The sequence below is a fragment of the Mobula hypostoma genome, chromosome 22, assembly GCF_963921235.1.
Source record: "Mobula hypostoma chromosome 22, sMobHyp1.1, whole genome shotgun sequence".
Classification (NCBI taxonomy): domain Eukaryota; kingdom Metazoa; phylum Chordata; class Chondrichthyes; order Myliobatiformes; family Myliobatidae; genus Mobula; species Mobula hypostoma.
This window is the reverse complement of record NC_086118.1, coordinates 48,732,721-48,749,470: the sequence shown is the minus strand read 5'-3', so window position 1 is coordinate 48,749,470 and position 16,750 is coordinate 48,732,721. Positions and strand designations below refer to the sequence as shown.

Below are 16,750 nucleotides of genomic sequence, written 5' to 3'. Positions count from 1 at the left end.
AGGCCCACAAACAGGGATCCCTGATGAAGATGGCAGAGTTTGTCATCGAAACATCAGTTAAAATCAATACCTGTACCCATCTGGAGGCCTGAGAGTTTGTCTTTTACGCTGGGAAAGCACTAGATCTTCTGTCAGTGGAGAGGACTGTCTTTGTGCATATGTGAGTGGATGGGAGGGAGTGAGGGAGGAAAGGAGCTTGTTTTGCTGTTGTTGTTTTGTTGCTCATTGTGTTCTGGTTTGTTATGATCTACGTTGTTCTGCCGAACAGCTGAACTTGCTATGATGGTTCTGGAATGTGTGACAATACATGCGGGCTGCTCCCAGCACATCCTTAGCTGCATGTATGTTTCAATATACATGTAATAAATAAATTAATCTGAATCTGATGCAAGTGTGTTAAGGCTGTAAGGTTAATAACATGTGCAAAATCAGGCCAAATGTTAAAAAAAACAAATAAGAAATGAACGAAGGGGGTAAGGGCAGAAAAACTGTAGAAGCAAAGATGAAGGCTATTATTAGAAATAATCCAAATGGTCCTCTATGGGCATAGTAACAGCAAAATATGTCCAAAAAGAGTGACAGAGTTGATTTGAGAACAAAAAGTGATGTTGTAATACCTGTAGATTTTAGAAATGAGGATGGAAGAAAGTACCTTGACCATCTTGGAGAGGGAGAAAATTTGGTTTCAATACATAAATACAAGGAATAGAATTTACTGTTGATTTCACAGCAAAACAATTTTGCTACCATGGTTTCAAATACAAAAAACTTCTAAAGAACAAGCTTGACTCCATGTGAATTGTGAAACACCTTCACTGCTGTCACCAGCTGCTTCTGCTAGTACAACTTGACCAAGTGTCTGACTGAGGGAAGATGAGTTGAAATAGGTGGGAACAAGTTGTCTGAGCTTGGCAATGTCATATAAAAACACTTGCCTTCTCCCCAACTGCTCAAATTGGCTAACAAAAGACTTACCTGCAAACCAGTTCAAAGCAAAGTGTGCCAGCCTCATCAAAGTATTTATTTAGCTAACTAGGTGCATTACACAGAGGAGAAAAACAGTATATACAATCAGATGCTTGGACAGGAACAGCAAATAGTACATACGTCCAATAATCATACAGGGACTTGCATTCATATAGTATCTTTAAAATATAAAATTGAACCCAAATCCATCAAAGGAATGTAATCAGACAAAAAATAAAACCAAACTGACTAAAATGAGGAAATATTAAGAGTAATGACTGGAGTTTTACTCCAGAGATGAGTAACACGAAACAAGAAATAAGTCTTAAAGAGAAAGGAAGAGAAGCAAAACAAATCGAGTTGTTCAGTATACTCATACATTCAGAACTACAATCACAAGTACCTTTCACATCGGAAAAATGTCCAAAGCTGCTTACACAGTTGCTATCAGATTTTTTTTTTGCCAGACTGCTTTAGGACATAGGTCTAAAATCATAGTCCTTGTTCTCATTGTTACCCTTAAAAAGGAGGTACAGAAGCGTGAAGGCACACAACCCGGTTCCTTGCCGATTTCGCCGACCCAAGCATTGTGGGTGATTGAAACATCAGGACAGCAGGTGGTATTTGATGCTGTCAGAAGAAGGCCTCTATACTCGACCAATCCTTCTCTCTCTTTGATGAGAGCCTGTCAGTCCCCAAAATGGGTGTAGGGAGGGGCGGGGGCGGGGGTTTGGAGAAGCAACAAGCATAAGATTGTAACGTCAGAACAGCTAATTGCTGGTCTCCACTCTCTCTGTTGCAGGAGCAATTTCTCTTTCTTTCTCCCTCGCTGATGCGAGAGAGCCTGTCTGAGATAATGAAGTGCTGGGTTATGAATTGTATTTTTGATGCACTCCAGATCAAGGAAGTTAACTTAGAATTAATGAAGTTTTTTTGGCTAGAATATGGAGTTTCTGGTAGTTGAGATGTTACTTACTCACTATACTTAATACTTACTCGTCTTGTTTGCTTTCTTGGAGGAAGTCCAGTTCCCTCAAGCAGTTCTACAATGTACAAATGCCTCTGACTGCACTTCCACATTTTTTCATCAGTGCCCATCAAATATTGTAAGATAAATAGTTTGAAAAGAAATTCACATAATCCTTTCTGCACCTGAAAGAAATATATTTCTATTAGTAAGTAAAACTACTTTTCAAAACAAAAATACATGCATGTTTATTGTAAAAATAATTCTAAAGCAAATCAAGGCTATTTGCCTGCCTTTAATAACCTTATTCATTTAACCATGATTTCAAAAATCTGTTTTAGCAATATACATAATCATGGATTTTGAAAACAGCTCACAAAAATTAAGGTCAAATCAAAAGAAAAATTCTAAAACCTGTCAAAATTAAAACCAGTTATGAGGCTGAAAAAGTATTCATCCCCTTTGTATTTACTATGCTAACTTTCCTCAGGTACAATACTCTATACAGTATTAGCTTCCCAGCTCACCTAATTTGTTGATGTAGAAAATCGAATGACCTAGTCAGAGTTCTGACCTTAACCCAACAAACATTTCCGACAAGACCTCAAGATTGTTGTCCACAGCCGCTCCCAACTAACTTGGCAAAGCTTGAGCAATTTTGCAAAGAGGAATGGGCAAATCTTGCTCCATCACATTGTGCAAAGCTAATAGAGACTTATCCAAAAGGACTACTGGCTGTAATAGCTGCAAGAGCTGGATCAACTAAGTACTGAGTGAGCAAAGGGAAATGAATACTTTTGAACTGCTGACATTTCAGTTTCTGAATTTGTACTTTTTCATGCTTTACAGTTTTACATTTTTTGGGTCCTACTGTAAAAAAAAAACAAGCATGTAATTCAGAAATAAAATTTCTCAGTTAAATTGATCAAAATCCTTGGTGGTAATATTCATTTATGTGATCAAAGTGCTGAGGCCTGAATACTTTCACAAAGCACTCCATGCCTCTCATAATTTTAGGAACTTTTATCAGGTCTCTTCTCAGCCTGACAGTCCAGAGAAAACAATTCAAATTTGACCAATCTTTTCTTACAGCTAATATGCTCTAATCCAGGCAGTATCCAGTTGAACCTCTACACCCTCGCCAAAGCCTCCACATACTCCCTGTAAATGAGGCTACCAGAATTGAACACAATACTCCAAATGTGGTCTAACCAAAGTTGTACACAGATGAAAGTAAACATGTTATAAGTCTGCTTTACCATCTTTTCTATTTGTGTTGCCACTTTCAGGTTATCCATGAACTTGGAGCCTCAGATCCCTCTGTAAATTGGTCTATTACTGTCACATATATAGTTGTTTGCATGTCATCCATACAGATCATTTCATTACACAGTATATTGAGGTCATACAAGGGAAAACAATAATAAAATGCAGAAGACAGTGCTATGGTTTCAGAGAAAGTGCAGTGCAGACAGAAAATAAGGTGTAAGACATAACAAGGTAAACTACTGTATTAAGTCAAAAATGTACCTTATTATACTACAGGACCATTCAATAGTCTTATTGCAGCAGAACAGAAACAGTCCTGCAGGCTGGTGATACAGGTTTTCAGGCTTGTGTATTTTTTGTCCAGTGGGAAGAGGGAGAAAAGATGTCTGGGGTGGGTGGGGTTTTCAATTATGGTATCTGCTTTACCAAGGCAGCAAGAAGTGCACAGTGACTCCATGGAGGGGAGGCTGGCTTCCGTGATGTGTTCAGCTGTGTCCACAACTCTGAAGCTTCTTGTGGTCTCTGAGAGAGTAGTTGACACTCAAAACCAGATAGGATGCTTACTATGAAGTATTAAAATTGGCAATGCCAAAAGGGACATGCCAAATTATTTAAGCCTCCTGAGGAACAGGAGGTGCAGGTGCACTTTCTTGGTGATGGAATCCACATGATTGGATCAAGACAGGCTATTGGTAATGTTCACTCCTCAGAACATGAAGTTCTAAGCTCTCATCCTCAGAACCATTAATGTACACAAGAGTATGTGCATTTCAACCCCTTCCTGAAGTCAATGGCCAACTCTTTGTTTTTCTAACATTGAGGAAAAGGTTGATGTCGTCACACCATGGCACTAGCCTCTATCACCTTCCTGTACTCTGGCACGTCGTTATTTGAGACTTAGCCCACTACAGCAGTGTCATCTGTGAACATGCAGATGGAGTTATAACAGGATCTGGCCATGCAGCCTTGAGTGCATAGTGAGCACAGTAAAGGACTGAGGATGCAGTCCTGTAAGGAACCAATGTTGAGGACAATCATGACAGAGAAGTTGTTGCCTTTTGTTACTGATAGTGGTTGGTTAATCAGGAAGTCTAAAATCCAAGATGTCAAGGTCTTAAGTCGCAGGTCTATTAATTTGGTGATGAGTTTGCTCAGAATTATACTATTGAAGCTGGAGCTGTAGTCAATAAACAATAGTCTAATTGATGCTATGAGTTCTGTCATTACTGTACATGTTCTCTTTACATTTGACCTCCCAAACTGCAACATCACACACTTACTAGGATTAAATGCTATCTGCGATTTCTTTACCATATCCACAACTGACCTTTATCCTGTTATCCTTTGACAGCCTTCCTCATTTCAGGTAGGGGAATCCCATGACTGGGAGTTGAGTTAAAAATAATATATTTATCTCTATTTCCCAGTTTTTATTAAGGATGTTTAACTTGAAACATTAACTCTGTTGTTCTTCCCACAGATGAAACCTGATCTGACAAGTGTTTCTACCATTTTCTACTTTGAAAGAAATGCTACAAATTGCTTGCAACAACAAAGACTTTGGTTTGTCAACTTTATAATTTGTCCTATTATTACCTAGACCAGAACATGATTATTAAAGTGTTGTAGAAACAGTAAAAAGTGAGTCTATTTTAAGCTATAGATTAATATCTATTGTTGATCCAAATTCCAAAACTTATACAGAATATGTCAAAGTTATCAAAAAAAATATCTGCTAGATAAATTCAGGATCAATAATGACAAATGGTCCTTACTTAAATGAGTAATTCACAAAATATTACTCAAATATTAATACAGTTTCCATTTCAGAAGCAGAAAAAGATATACAAATGTTGTAAATGTGAGCTTTCTAATTTAAAAATACATCACATTTGGAAACATACAACCACACTATGTAAAGCAAACTTACAGAAGAGGCAACATCAAAGTGAAATATCAGAGGTTTGCTCCCATTTGATGGCTTTATACATGATAAAAGAGCTCGGAGAACTTTATTTTCATCCACCCGTGGTTCTAAAAGACGTATGGTTTTCAACAAATCATCTTCTCCAGTTCGTTTCTTCAACATTTCATGTAATCTCTTCACATAAAGTGATTTTCCTTTAGGAAAAAAATGGTGTTTTAAAACAAGTTTCAATTTAAATTAGAATCAAAATCTATCCAGCTGAACTTACTATCCAATACAACCCAATGAAACTACTTCAAGCTGAACAAAATCATGACTGACAATATCAGGCTTGACACTTGTAGATATTATTAATATCTACTGCATTAGTATGCAGTAGATATTAATAATTTATTACAGTATTCATTTCACATAAGTATGGATAGGTTTTGAGTAAGTACATATTCACAGGTTCAACTCATTTCTTGTTATTTTTGGATGTGTTCATAGAGTTCTTGACTTTTATTGTTATCCAGAAAGCTGTAAAAATAGGATGACAAGATAGGAATGGAGGAACACCTGTTGTGAAAATGTCCAAGGGCAAAACAAGAGTGGACAACACTATTCCATAATTTATAAACATCTTTCAAGGGGGATACTATAATAATTTAAATTGGCATATCCCATAATTCCTGTGTACTTTCCTTTGGAGTTTTTCCAGAGTTAACTAAAGGAGATAAGTGAAGGTAGGGCAGTGGATGTTGTCTATATGGACTCGAGTAAGGCATTTGACACAGCCCCAAATGGCAGGCTGGTCCGGAAAGTTTAGGTTTGCTTGGGATTCAGGGGGAGCTTGTGAGGTGGATTTAAAAGAGTACCTGGAATGAGCTGCCAGAAGAAGTGGTTGAGGTGGGTATAAATGCAACATTTGAGAGGCATTTCGATAGCTACATGGAGGGGAAGAGCTTGAAGGATTATGGACCAGACTGCAGGACGAATGCTGTGGTCAGCATGGACCAGTTAGGCCAACAAGCCTGTTTTGGAGCTGACTATATTTATGACTATAAATTTTTACTTCAGCTTATGTCCTAGGCAAACAGCTTCAAGAAAGGAATTATTCATGAGAATAAATTTGTCTACTTTTGTCAATTACAGCTTTTTAGTGTGAATTTTAACTTTGGCCTTCTGTTTGTTATTAGTACTTTCAGCGTACAGATACATAACTATCCAGCAAAGTGACTACACTTGTAGCTTTATAGCTAGCAAACATGAAGAAATCATCAGCATATTTAAGCACAAACAACAGGAATTCTGCAGATGCTGGAAATTCAAGCAACATACATCAAAGTTGCTGGTTGAACGCAGCAGGCCAGGCAGCATCTATAGGAAGAGGCGCAGTCGACGTTTCAGGCCGAGACCTCGGCCTGAAACATCGACTGCGCCTCTTCCTATAGATGCTGCCTGGCCTGCTGCGTTCACCAGCAACTTTGATGTATGTAGCATATTTAAGCATACCACTTTTATTTTACAGAACTTACCAACGCCAGCTCTCTTGGAAGATATGATCCTTACAAACATTCCATCTTTAAAGACAGTGGCTGCTGATGAAACAGTTGAAATTTTGTAATGACTTTCAAGATAACTCTGGATTTTCTCTAGAGGTTCTTGTGGAATCATATGAAGCTTGTGTCGACTGAACGCAGTTGGAATATAGCAGTGTTCTCTCTCACAACTGCATAATATCACCAGTCTATAATCTGACTGAAATTTCAACTGCAGACTTTTGAACATTTCTTCAAATCTCACACTCACATCATAAGTGAGCTCATCAGCATAGAGTAGAGAATATATCTTGGAATGGGTGCTGCCAGCAGTCAGGCATCGCCTCAAGAAAAGTTCTACTTGCTCATAGGTAGTTTCTGCTGTACACAGAAGTACTTCATCGTAAGCAGGCAAAGGCTGATTACTGGAGTGCAGGTAAACGCACAAAGCAGACGTAAGCACTTCAGAATGTGGACAAACAACAAGGTTAGGATAACCTTCCTGAAAACCAGGTGGAAGTGCTCTTGCAACAGTTTGTTTCATGTCAGCAACATTTTCAAGAAGTTTACCAAGGGTGCTGACATCAATGCAGCCAGACAGAAAATAAGTCATATTTTCCATATAACATTCCCACACCAAATCCATCTTTGCTTCCATGGGTACATCATGCATATCTACTTGTCTCAGCTTCAGGTTGGCTAATGGCCGAGTTCCTTTGCTTATATCTCCATCAAAAAGTTTCTGCTGAGCTACTTGTAGGTCTTCGGCAGTACAGTTGGGTTTAATGAAAGACAGCATCATCAGGACATCTAGTCTGGCACAGTTACAATCAAATAATTGGGTGCTGAGGTAAACAATTTGTTCAGCTGTGTAGAAGTTTAAATAATAATAGCGAGATCTTTGCTGATCCATATACTGCTTCCATACTTCTAGATAGTCTTCTATCTTTTTACAGAGAATGGGAAGCTGCTCGGTGACATTTCCACTAACTTTAATAACACCCACTTCCTTTAGATTGAAATCTATTACCATACAAGCCTCACAATTCCTTGAGCAATATACTTCTCCTTTCCAATTCCTAAATAGCATGTTGCCAGCAGAAAACAGGCTGATGAAGGATGTTGCAAGTCTTTGGACATTGGAAAATACCTGTACACAAAACAGAAATTCATTGAGATCCAATAGTATTGTCATACTTTCCTATGTAATGCAGAGCTACATCAGTTTTAGCATATCCTATTGCTGTGATTATTGTCTGACTTAATAAGTAAAATTACATGGACAAAAGCAAAAATAAATAATCAGGACTTAAATGTTACCCCTTCCTTTATTTAAAACTTAGATATTTTTGTAAATAGAGTTAATGTATTAACAGATACTCAGCAAAAATACAAATGAATGCTAGTTTTTTTATGTTTGACATTGTGGTGAAGACCTCAGTGCTTCAATGTAGTGAAACTATACACAAGACTGTAGTTATTTACAATGTTATTGCAAATATTAACAATAAATCTATAAGAAAAGATTAGATATGGTATGTGTGAAGTGCATTTTAGTTCATGGACTAATGAGTATTTCACTGCCAAGCTTGCCCAAATAGATAAACTGAATACTTTAAAGTAGCCACTTACATCTACAAATCTGTCCACTTCTTCCCGGCCATGGTCTCCCTTGCCCGACATCAGCATGAGTTTATTCTGCAGTTCTTTCAGGTCTTCGAAAGTATGACTTCGTAGCTCCTCATTGTCATCATGACTTTCTGGCAGTTTTAATATGATAGCTGACCCCAAAGAAAGCTGTGGAAAAAATAAAAATGATTGAGTACAATCCATAAGACATAGGAGCAGAATTGGGCCATGTGGTCCATCAGGTCTGCTCTGCCATTTCATCATGGCTGATCCATTTTCCCTCTCAGCCCCAATCTCCTGCCTTCCCCTGTATCCCTTCATGCCCTGAACAATCAGAAATCTATCAGCCTCTGCCTTAAACATACATAAAGACTTGACCTCCACAGCTGCCTGTGGCAAAGAATTCCAGATTCAACACTCTCTGGCTAAGAAATTCTTCATCTCCGTTCTAAAAGGACACCCCTCTATTCTAAGGCTGCGTCCTCTGGTCTTAGACGCTTCCACCATAGGAAACCTCCTCTACACAAGTACAGTCAATGTTTCGGGCCAAAATGTCGACTGTACTTTTTCCATCGATGCTGCCTGGCCTGCTGAGTTCCTCCAGCATTTTGTGTGTGTTGCTCAGATTTCCAGCATCTGCTATATTTTCTCTTGTTTGTGATTTGATTTGATTCCTCTACACATCCACTTTATTAAGGCCTTTCACCATTCGATATGTTTCAATTAGATCACCCCTCATTCTTCTGAATTCCAGTGAACACGGGCTCAGAGCCATCAAAAGCTCTGCATATGACAAGCCACTTAATCCTGGAATCATTTTCATGAACCTGAATCCAGGGAAACCATTAGCATTGGCATTGGAATTTAGGCACCATAATGAGTCGCTTTATTAGAATCAAGTTTAGTATCACCGGCATATATCTTAAAATTTGAATAATTTGAATGGAAATGTGAATAGACAGCAAAAAGCACCCATGGCTATTCCCCTTGATAATAAGTATACAGTTTTGGATACTATTGTGGGGGATGACCTCCCAGGGGAAAGCCACAAAGACCAGGTTACTGGCACTGAGCATGGCTCTATGCTGCAGAAGGGGAAGACGGAGACGAGGGGACTGGTAGTGATAGGAGACTCAATAGTCTGAGGAACAGACAGGAGATTTTATGGACATGAATGGGACACCCAGATAGTATGATCCCTTCCAGGTGCCAGGGTCAGGGACATCTCAGATCACGTCCACAGCATTTTGGAGGGGGAGGGAGAGCAGCCAGATGTCTTGGTACATATTGGTACCAATGACATAGGAAGATGCTGGAGAGGCTGGTCCTGACTTACCTTGGACCGCAGGTGAGATTTTCATTGGACCCTCTACAGTTTGCCTACCAACTTCATGTGGGGTGGATGATGCCATCATCTACCTGTTACGAAGAGTTTACTTCCACCTCAATGATGCTGGTGGCATTGTGAGAATCACATTTTTTGATTTCTCTAGTGCCTTCAATATAATCCAGCCACTTCCTCTGAGCGAGAAGCTGCAAAGGGTAGGTGTAAACAAATCCACTATCTCCTGGATTACTTTGTACCTAACAGATAGACCCCAGTTTGTATGGCTGGGTAGTTCTCTATCTGAGTTGGAGGTGAATGGCACTGGAGTGCCACAAGGGACTGTCCTGTCTCCGTTTCTGTTCGCACTGACTTTCAATACAAATCTGAGTCTTGTCACTTGCAAAAGTTCTCTGATGACTCTGTGGTGGTTGAGTATATCAGAGAGGGGCAGGAATCAGAGTACAGAGGACTGGTGGACAAGTTTGTGGAGTGGTGCAGGAGGAATCACCTGCTCCCGAATGTAGCCAAAACCAGGGAGGTGATTGATTTTAGAAGGAACAGGACTGTGACGAGTCTTGTATACATTCTGAGAGAAGGGGTTGCAGTGGTGGAGGAGTACAAATTCTTGGGTGTTCATCTTGACTACAGACTTGACTGGAAAACCAACACCAAGGCTGTTTACAAGAAGGAGATGAGCAGACTCTATTTTCTAAGGAAGCTGAGATCCTTCAATGCATGCAGCAGGATGTTGGAGATCTTTTACCACTCTGTTGCAATGAGTGCAGTCCTCTTTGCCAGTTTATGTCGGGGGAGCAACATCGGTGCAGGTGATGCAAAAAGACTAAATAAACTCATCAATCAAATGGATCCGTCCTTGGCTACAACCCGGACACTTTTGAGTTAGTGGTGGAGAGGAGGTCACTAAACAAACTATGGACAGTCTGGCACATCCTCTGCATGACCTACTGAATAAGCAGCGGAGCACCATTTTGAACAGACTCAATCAGCTCCGTTCTCACAAGGATCATTATGGAGAATCTTTCCTTCCAAATGCAATGAGTAAATGCAACAGTTCATCTGTGTGTGACAGGGGAGCACACATCATAGTATAATAGTCTCTGTTTTTGTTTCCATACATTATCATTGCACACTGGTAAATAATTATTCTGGACTTCATTATTAGTTAAGTCTGCACACTGCTAAGTGTGTTTTTAAATGCTACTGTTAAAACAAAAGAATTTCCCAATCAGGATCAATAAAGTACTTATTATTATTAACAATATTAGGAAAAGCAAAGAGATTCTGAAGAGAGAATTTAGAGAGCTGAGCAGAAAGCTGAGAAGCAGGACCTCTAGGGTTATAATTTCTGGATTGCTACCTGTGCCATGTGCCAGTGAAGGTAGAAACAGGGTGATTTGGCAGGTAAATGTGTGGCTGAGTAGCTGGTGCAGGGGACAGGGCTTCAGGTTCTTGGATCATTCGGATCTCTTCTGGGGGAAGTATGACTGGTACAAAAAGGACAGGTTGCACCTGAACCCGAGGGGGACCAATATTCTCACGGCCAGGTTTGTTAGAGCTGTTGGGGAGGATTTAAACTAATTTAGCAGGGGGTGGGAACTGGAATAAAGGGGCTCAGGATAGGACAGATGGTAAAAAAGTCAACAGAGCATGCAGTCAGACTGTCAGGAAGGGCAGGTAGGTGATAGGACAAAATTGCAGCCAGCAGGGTGAGTATCAATGCATTAGGTATGTAGAATCAAAATGTGTCGTGAATATAGTACTCAAAGTCTTCTATCTCAGTGCACGGGGTATAAGAAATAAGGTGGATGCTCTTGTTGCACTATTAGAGATTGTCAGGTATGATGTTATGGCACCACTGAATCATGGCTGAAGGATTGTTGTAGTTGGGAGCTGAATGTCCACTTTGTATAGGAGGGAAATAAAGGTAGCAGACGGGATGGCGTGGATCTGGTGGCAAAGAATGGCATCAAATCATTAGAAAGATGTAACAGGATCAAAAAAATGTTGAATCCTTGTGGATTGAGTTCAGAAACAGCAAGGGTAAAAGGACCCTGATGGCTGTTATATAGACCTCCCAACAGTTGCTGGGATGTGGACTATAGATACAATGGAAAACAGAAAAGGCTTCTCAAAAGGGCAATGTTATGATACTCATGGAAGATTTCAATATACAGGTCGATTGGGAAAATCAGGAAAATGGAAAATGGAGAGTAAGTTAACTGAATGCCTAAGAGATGGCTTTTTCGAGTAGCTTGTCATTGAGCTTGTTAGGGGATCAGCTACTTTGGATTGGGTGATATGTAATGAACTGGAGGTGATTAGATAGCTTAAGGTAAAAGGACCCTTCGGACACAGTGATCACAATATGATTGAGTTCAACTTGAAATCTGATAGGGAGAAAGTGAAGTCTAACATAGCGGTATTGCAGTGAAGTAAAGTAAATTACAGTGGCATGAGAGATTCAGGATTCAAGATTCAAAAAACTTTATTGTCATTCTAACCATACGTCAGCTCTGCAGGGCAGAATGAGACAGCGTTTCTCAGGGGCAGCGCAATCCTAACATAACAAACGCAACACTAAATAATAAACATAACAATAAATAGTAAAACACAACAGCCACACGTCAGTTAAAATCAGTTATAAGTGTCCAGTGCAAGTTGAAAGTGTCCAAAGCAGAGTCAGGTGGAGCAGCTATTTAGCAGTCTGACTGCCTGTGGGAGGAAGCTGTTTAGTAGCCTTGTGGTTTTAGTTTTGATGCTCCTGTAACTTTTGCCTATAAACTTTTGCTTATAGAGAGGGTGTGAGGGGTCTTTAATGATGTACCGTGTCTTCTGGAGGCATCGACTCTGAAAAAGAGGTCTTGGACAGAAGGTAGGGAGACCCCAATAACCTTCTCTGCTCCCCTAACCACCCTCTGCAAGGCTTTTTTGTCGAAAGCACTGCAGCTGGAGTACCAGGTTGTGATGCAAAAGGTCAGCACACTCTCAACCACGCCTCTGTAGAATGTAGTTAAGATGTTAGTGGGGAGTGATGCTTGTTTAAGCTTCCTCAGAAAGTGCAATCTCCGCTGGGCCCATTTCACAATCCCAGTGGTGTTCCTGGACCAGGTGAAATTGTCCGAGATCTGCACCCCAAGGAACTTGATGTTTTCCACTCTCTCCACTGTGGAGCCGCTGACGCTGAGGGGTGTGTGCTCAGGCTGAGACCGTCTGAAATCGACAATCATCTCCTTGGTTTTGGTGACATTAAGCAACAAGTTGTTATTCCTGCACCAGCTCTTTAGATGTTTGACCTCCTCCCTGTACATAGGGGAGTTGGTCAAAGGAAATTGGAAAGAGATACTGGCAGGAATGACAGGAGAGCAACAATGGAGTGAGATTTGGGGAAAAATCAGGAAGATACAGGATAGATGTATTTCAAAAACAAAGTAATACTCAAATGGCAACCTATGGTACAACCGTGCTGACAAGGGAAGTCAAAGCTAATGTAAAAGCAAAAGAGAGGGCATATGACAAAGCAAAAATTAGCAAGAAAATAGAGAATTGGGAAGCTTTTAAAAACCTACATACAGCAAATAACAGAATTATTTGGAGGGAAAGATGAAATATGAAAGCAAGCAATATCAGAGTGGAAAGTAAGAGGTTTTTCCAAGTATGTAAAAAAAAGATGACAGTACATATAGGACCGCAGAAAATGAGGCCAGAGAAATAATAACCGGTGACAAGGATATATCAGAGGAACTAAATGAGTATCTTGCATCAGTCTTCATTCTGGAAGACGCTAGCAGTGTGCCAGATGTTGAAGGGTGTGAGGGAAGAGAAGTGAGTGCAGTTACTATTACAGGGAAGAAGGTGCTCAAAAAGCTGAAAGACCTAAGGGTACATAAGTCACTTGGACCAGATGAACTGCATGCTAGGGTTCTGAAAGCGGTAGCAGTAGAGATTATGGTGGCATTAGTAATGATCTTTCAAAAACCATTAGACTCTGACATGTTGCCAGAGGACTGGAAAATTGCAAATGTCACTCCACTCTTTAAGAAAGGAGGAAGGCAGCAGAAAGAAAATTATAGACCAGTTAGCCTGACCATAGTGGTTGGGAAGACGTTGGAGTCAATTGTTAAGGATGACATTACGGAATACTTGGTGACACAGGACAAGATAGGACAAAGTCAGCATTGTTTCCTAAGGGGCAAGTATTTCCTGGTGAACCTGTTGGAATTCTTTGAGAAGATTACAAGTATGATGGATAAAGGGGATACAGTGGATATTGTATATTTGAACTTACAGAAGGCCTTTGACAAGGTGCCACACATGGGGATGCTTACCAAGTTAAGGGCCCATGGCATTACAGGAAAGTTACTGGCATGACTAGAGCATTGGCTGATTGGTAGAAGCCAGTGAGTGGGAATAAAACGATCCTTTTCTGTTTGGCTGCCAGTAACTAGTGGTGCTTTTTAGGGGTTGGTGTTTCTTTTTGTGCTGTGGGGTTTCTTTTTATGCTGTACATCAATGACTTAGATGATGGAATAGACAGCTTTGCTGCCAAGTGTGCAACTGATACGAAGATTGGTGGAGGGGCAGGAAGTGTTGAGGAAACAGATAGGCTGCAGAAGGACAGACAGTTTAGGAGAATGGGGAAGAAAGAGGCAAATGAGATACAATGTTGGAAAATACATAGTCATGCACTTTGGTGGTAGAAATAAATGTGCAGACTATTTTCTAAACGGGGAGAAAATTCGAAATCTGAGATGCAAAGGGACTTTTGAGTCCTTGTGCAGAACACCCTAAAAGTTAACACAGGTTGAATCGGTGGTGGGAAAGGCAAATGCAATGTTAGTATTCATTTCAAGAGATTTGGAATATAACAGCAGGGATGTGATACTGAGGCTTTAGAAGGCACTGGTGAGGTCTCACCTTGAGTTTTGTGAACAGTTTTGGGCTCTTATCTAAGAAAAGATGTGTTGGCATTGGAGAGGGTTCAGAGGGAGTTCACAAGGATGATTCCAAGAATGAATGGGTTATCATATGAGGGACTTTTGATGGCTCTGGGCCTGTAGTCACCGGAATTTAGAAGGATGAGGAGGGGATCTCAGTGAAACCTTTTGAATGTTGAAAGGTCTAGACAGAGTAGATGTGGAAAGGATGTTTCCCATGGTGGGAGAGTCTAGGACAAAAGGGTATAGCCTCAGGATAGAGGGTGTCTATTTCAAACAGAGATGCGGAGAAATTTCTTTAGCCAGAGGGTGGTGAAGTTGTGGAATTTGTTACGACAGGCAGCTGTAGAGGCCAGGTCAATGGGTGTATTTAAGGCAGATATTGATAGGTTCGTAATTGGAAACGGCATCAAAGGTTACACGGAGAAGTCTAGGGAGTGGGGTTGAAGAGGGCAAAAAAGAATCAGCTATGATTGAATGGAGGAGCAGACTTGTTGGGCCAGATGGCCTAATTCTGTTCCTATGTCTTCTGGAAATTTGTTAACTTTACAGCAGCAATACAATGAAATACATGATAAATAGATACAGAGAAAAAAGTGAATATATGTCTATTAAATAGTCAAGTTGAAATAAGTAGTGCAAAAAAAATAAAAAAGTAATGAGGTAGTGCACTTTGGCTTAATGTCCATTCAGAAATCAGTTGGCCGAGGGGAAGAAGCTGCTCCTGAATCGCTGAGTGTTTTTCTTCAGGCTCCTGTACAATCTTCCAGATGGTAGCAATGAGCACAGGACATGTCCTGGGTGGTGGGGGTCCATGGTACATTTGTAGAAGTTTGAGTGTTTTAGTTGACAAACCCATCTCCTCAAACTCCAAATAAAATATAGTTGCTGCCTTGCTTTCTTCATAGTTGCATCAGTATGTTGCATTGAGGTTAGGTCCACAGAGATATTGGCACCCTGGAACTTGAAATTGCCCCCTTTCTCCACTTCTGATCTCTTTATCATGGATAAGACTTACTTTCCCAATTTTTTTTTCAATGCAGAGTTGAAATCATCCTGTCTGGATGCACACCGTTTTGTATGGCAACTGCAGCATCCATCATCAGGGACCTCCTACCACCCAGGACGTGCTCGTTTGCTGTTGTTGCCGTCAGGAAGACAGTACAGGAGCCTCAGGACTTACACCACCAGGTTCAGGAACAGTTACTACCCCTCACCCACCGGAACTAAAAGGGATAACTTCACTCAGCTTCACTTGCCCCAGCACTGAAATGTTCCCACAACCTATGGACTCCCTTTCAAGGACTCTTCATCTCATGTTCTCAATATTTATTCTTTTTTTATTTATTAATATTATTCCTTTCTTCTCGTATTTGCGCACATTGTTGTCTTTTGCACGCTGGGTGAACAAACAATTTGGTGTGTTCTTTCATTGATTCTATTTTGGCTATTCTAGAATTATATATTGAGTATGCCCGCAAGAAAATGAATCTCAGGGTTGTATATGGTGACATATATGTACTTTGTAATAAATTTACTTTGAATTTTGACTTTCACTGAAAGAAATGGCTGTTGAAACAGAACACAGCACAATGACAGTCCCTTTGACCCTACGATGTCTGTGCCAACCGTGATGCCAATTAAACTAATAGCTTCCATTCCCATGTGCTTGTCTAAATGGCTCTTGAAGTCTATCATACCCCACTTTCACAATGACTAGGCTTCTACTAATCTATGCAAAAAAAATTGCCTCTCACGTGTCCTTTAAACTTCTGTGCTCTCATCTTAAACTTATACTTTCTACTATTTCACATCTCTACACTAGGAAAAAAGTCACTGTTTATCTACCATAAGTTTATATATTGTTATTAGGTTGCCCTTCAGTTTTCAACACTCCAGAGTAGACAATCCAAATTGGTTCAACCTTTCCTACGACCTAATATTCACAAACACAGGCAACATCCTGGTGAACCTCATTTGTACCCTTTCCATCTTTATTTCATTAGGCAGCGTTGATATTTAAAAAAAAAGAAATTGTTTTTAGAATTCTGAATTTTTAAGCAGCAATGGACGTGGCTTATCAAGAGATGAATTTTATAAGGAAACAGAGTTGGAATATATGCCTTTTTCAAGTTGGCAGTTCAAGTTGTTGCCAAAGGATAGTTCCACATATCTCAACTATTCTTAATT

The 16,750-nt window shown here is 40.1% G+C and overlaps 1 protein-coding gene across 1 annotated transcript in view; it reads right to left on the bottom strand.

The window, feature by feature from the left end:
* The window catches only part of rnf213a (ring finger protein 213a), a 211,417-nt gene that overhangs the window by 126,443 nt on the left and 68,224 nt on the right, over positions 1–16,750 (bottom strand). The window contains exons 24-27 of the mRNA XM_063030522.1: positions 8,282–8,446; positions 6,647–7,799; positions 5,133–5,323; positions 1,963–2,118 (exon numbers count right to left, since the gene is read on the bottom strand). Of these exons, the coding sequence (XP_062886592.1) occupies positions 1,963–2,118; positions 5,133–5,323; positions 6,647–7,799; positions 8,282–8,446 (1,665 nt within the window). The remainder of the gene's footprint in view (positions 1–1,962; positions 2,119–5,132; positions 5,324–6,646; positions 7,800–8,281; positions 8,447–16,750) is intronic.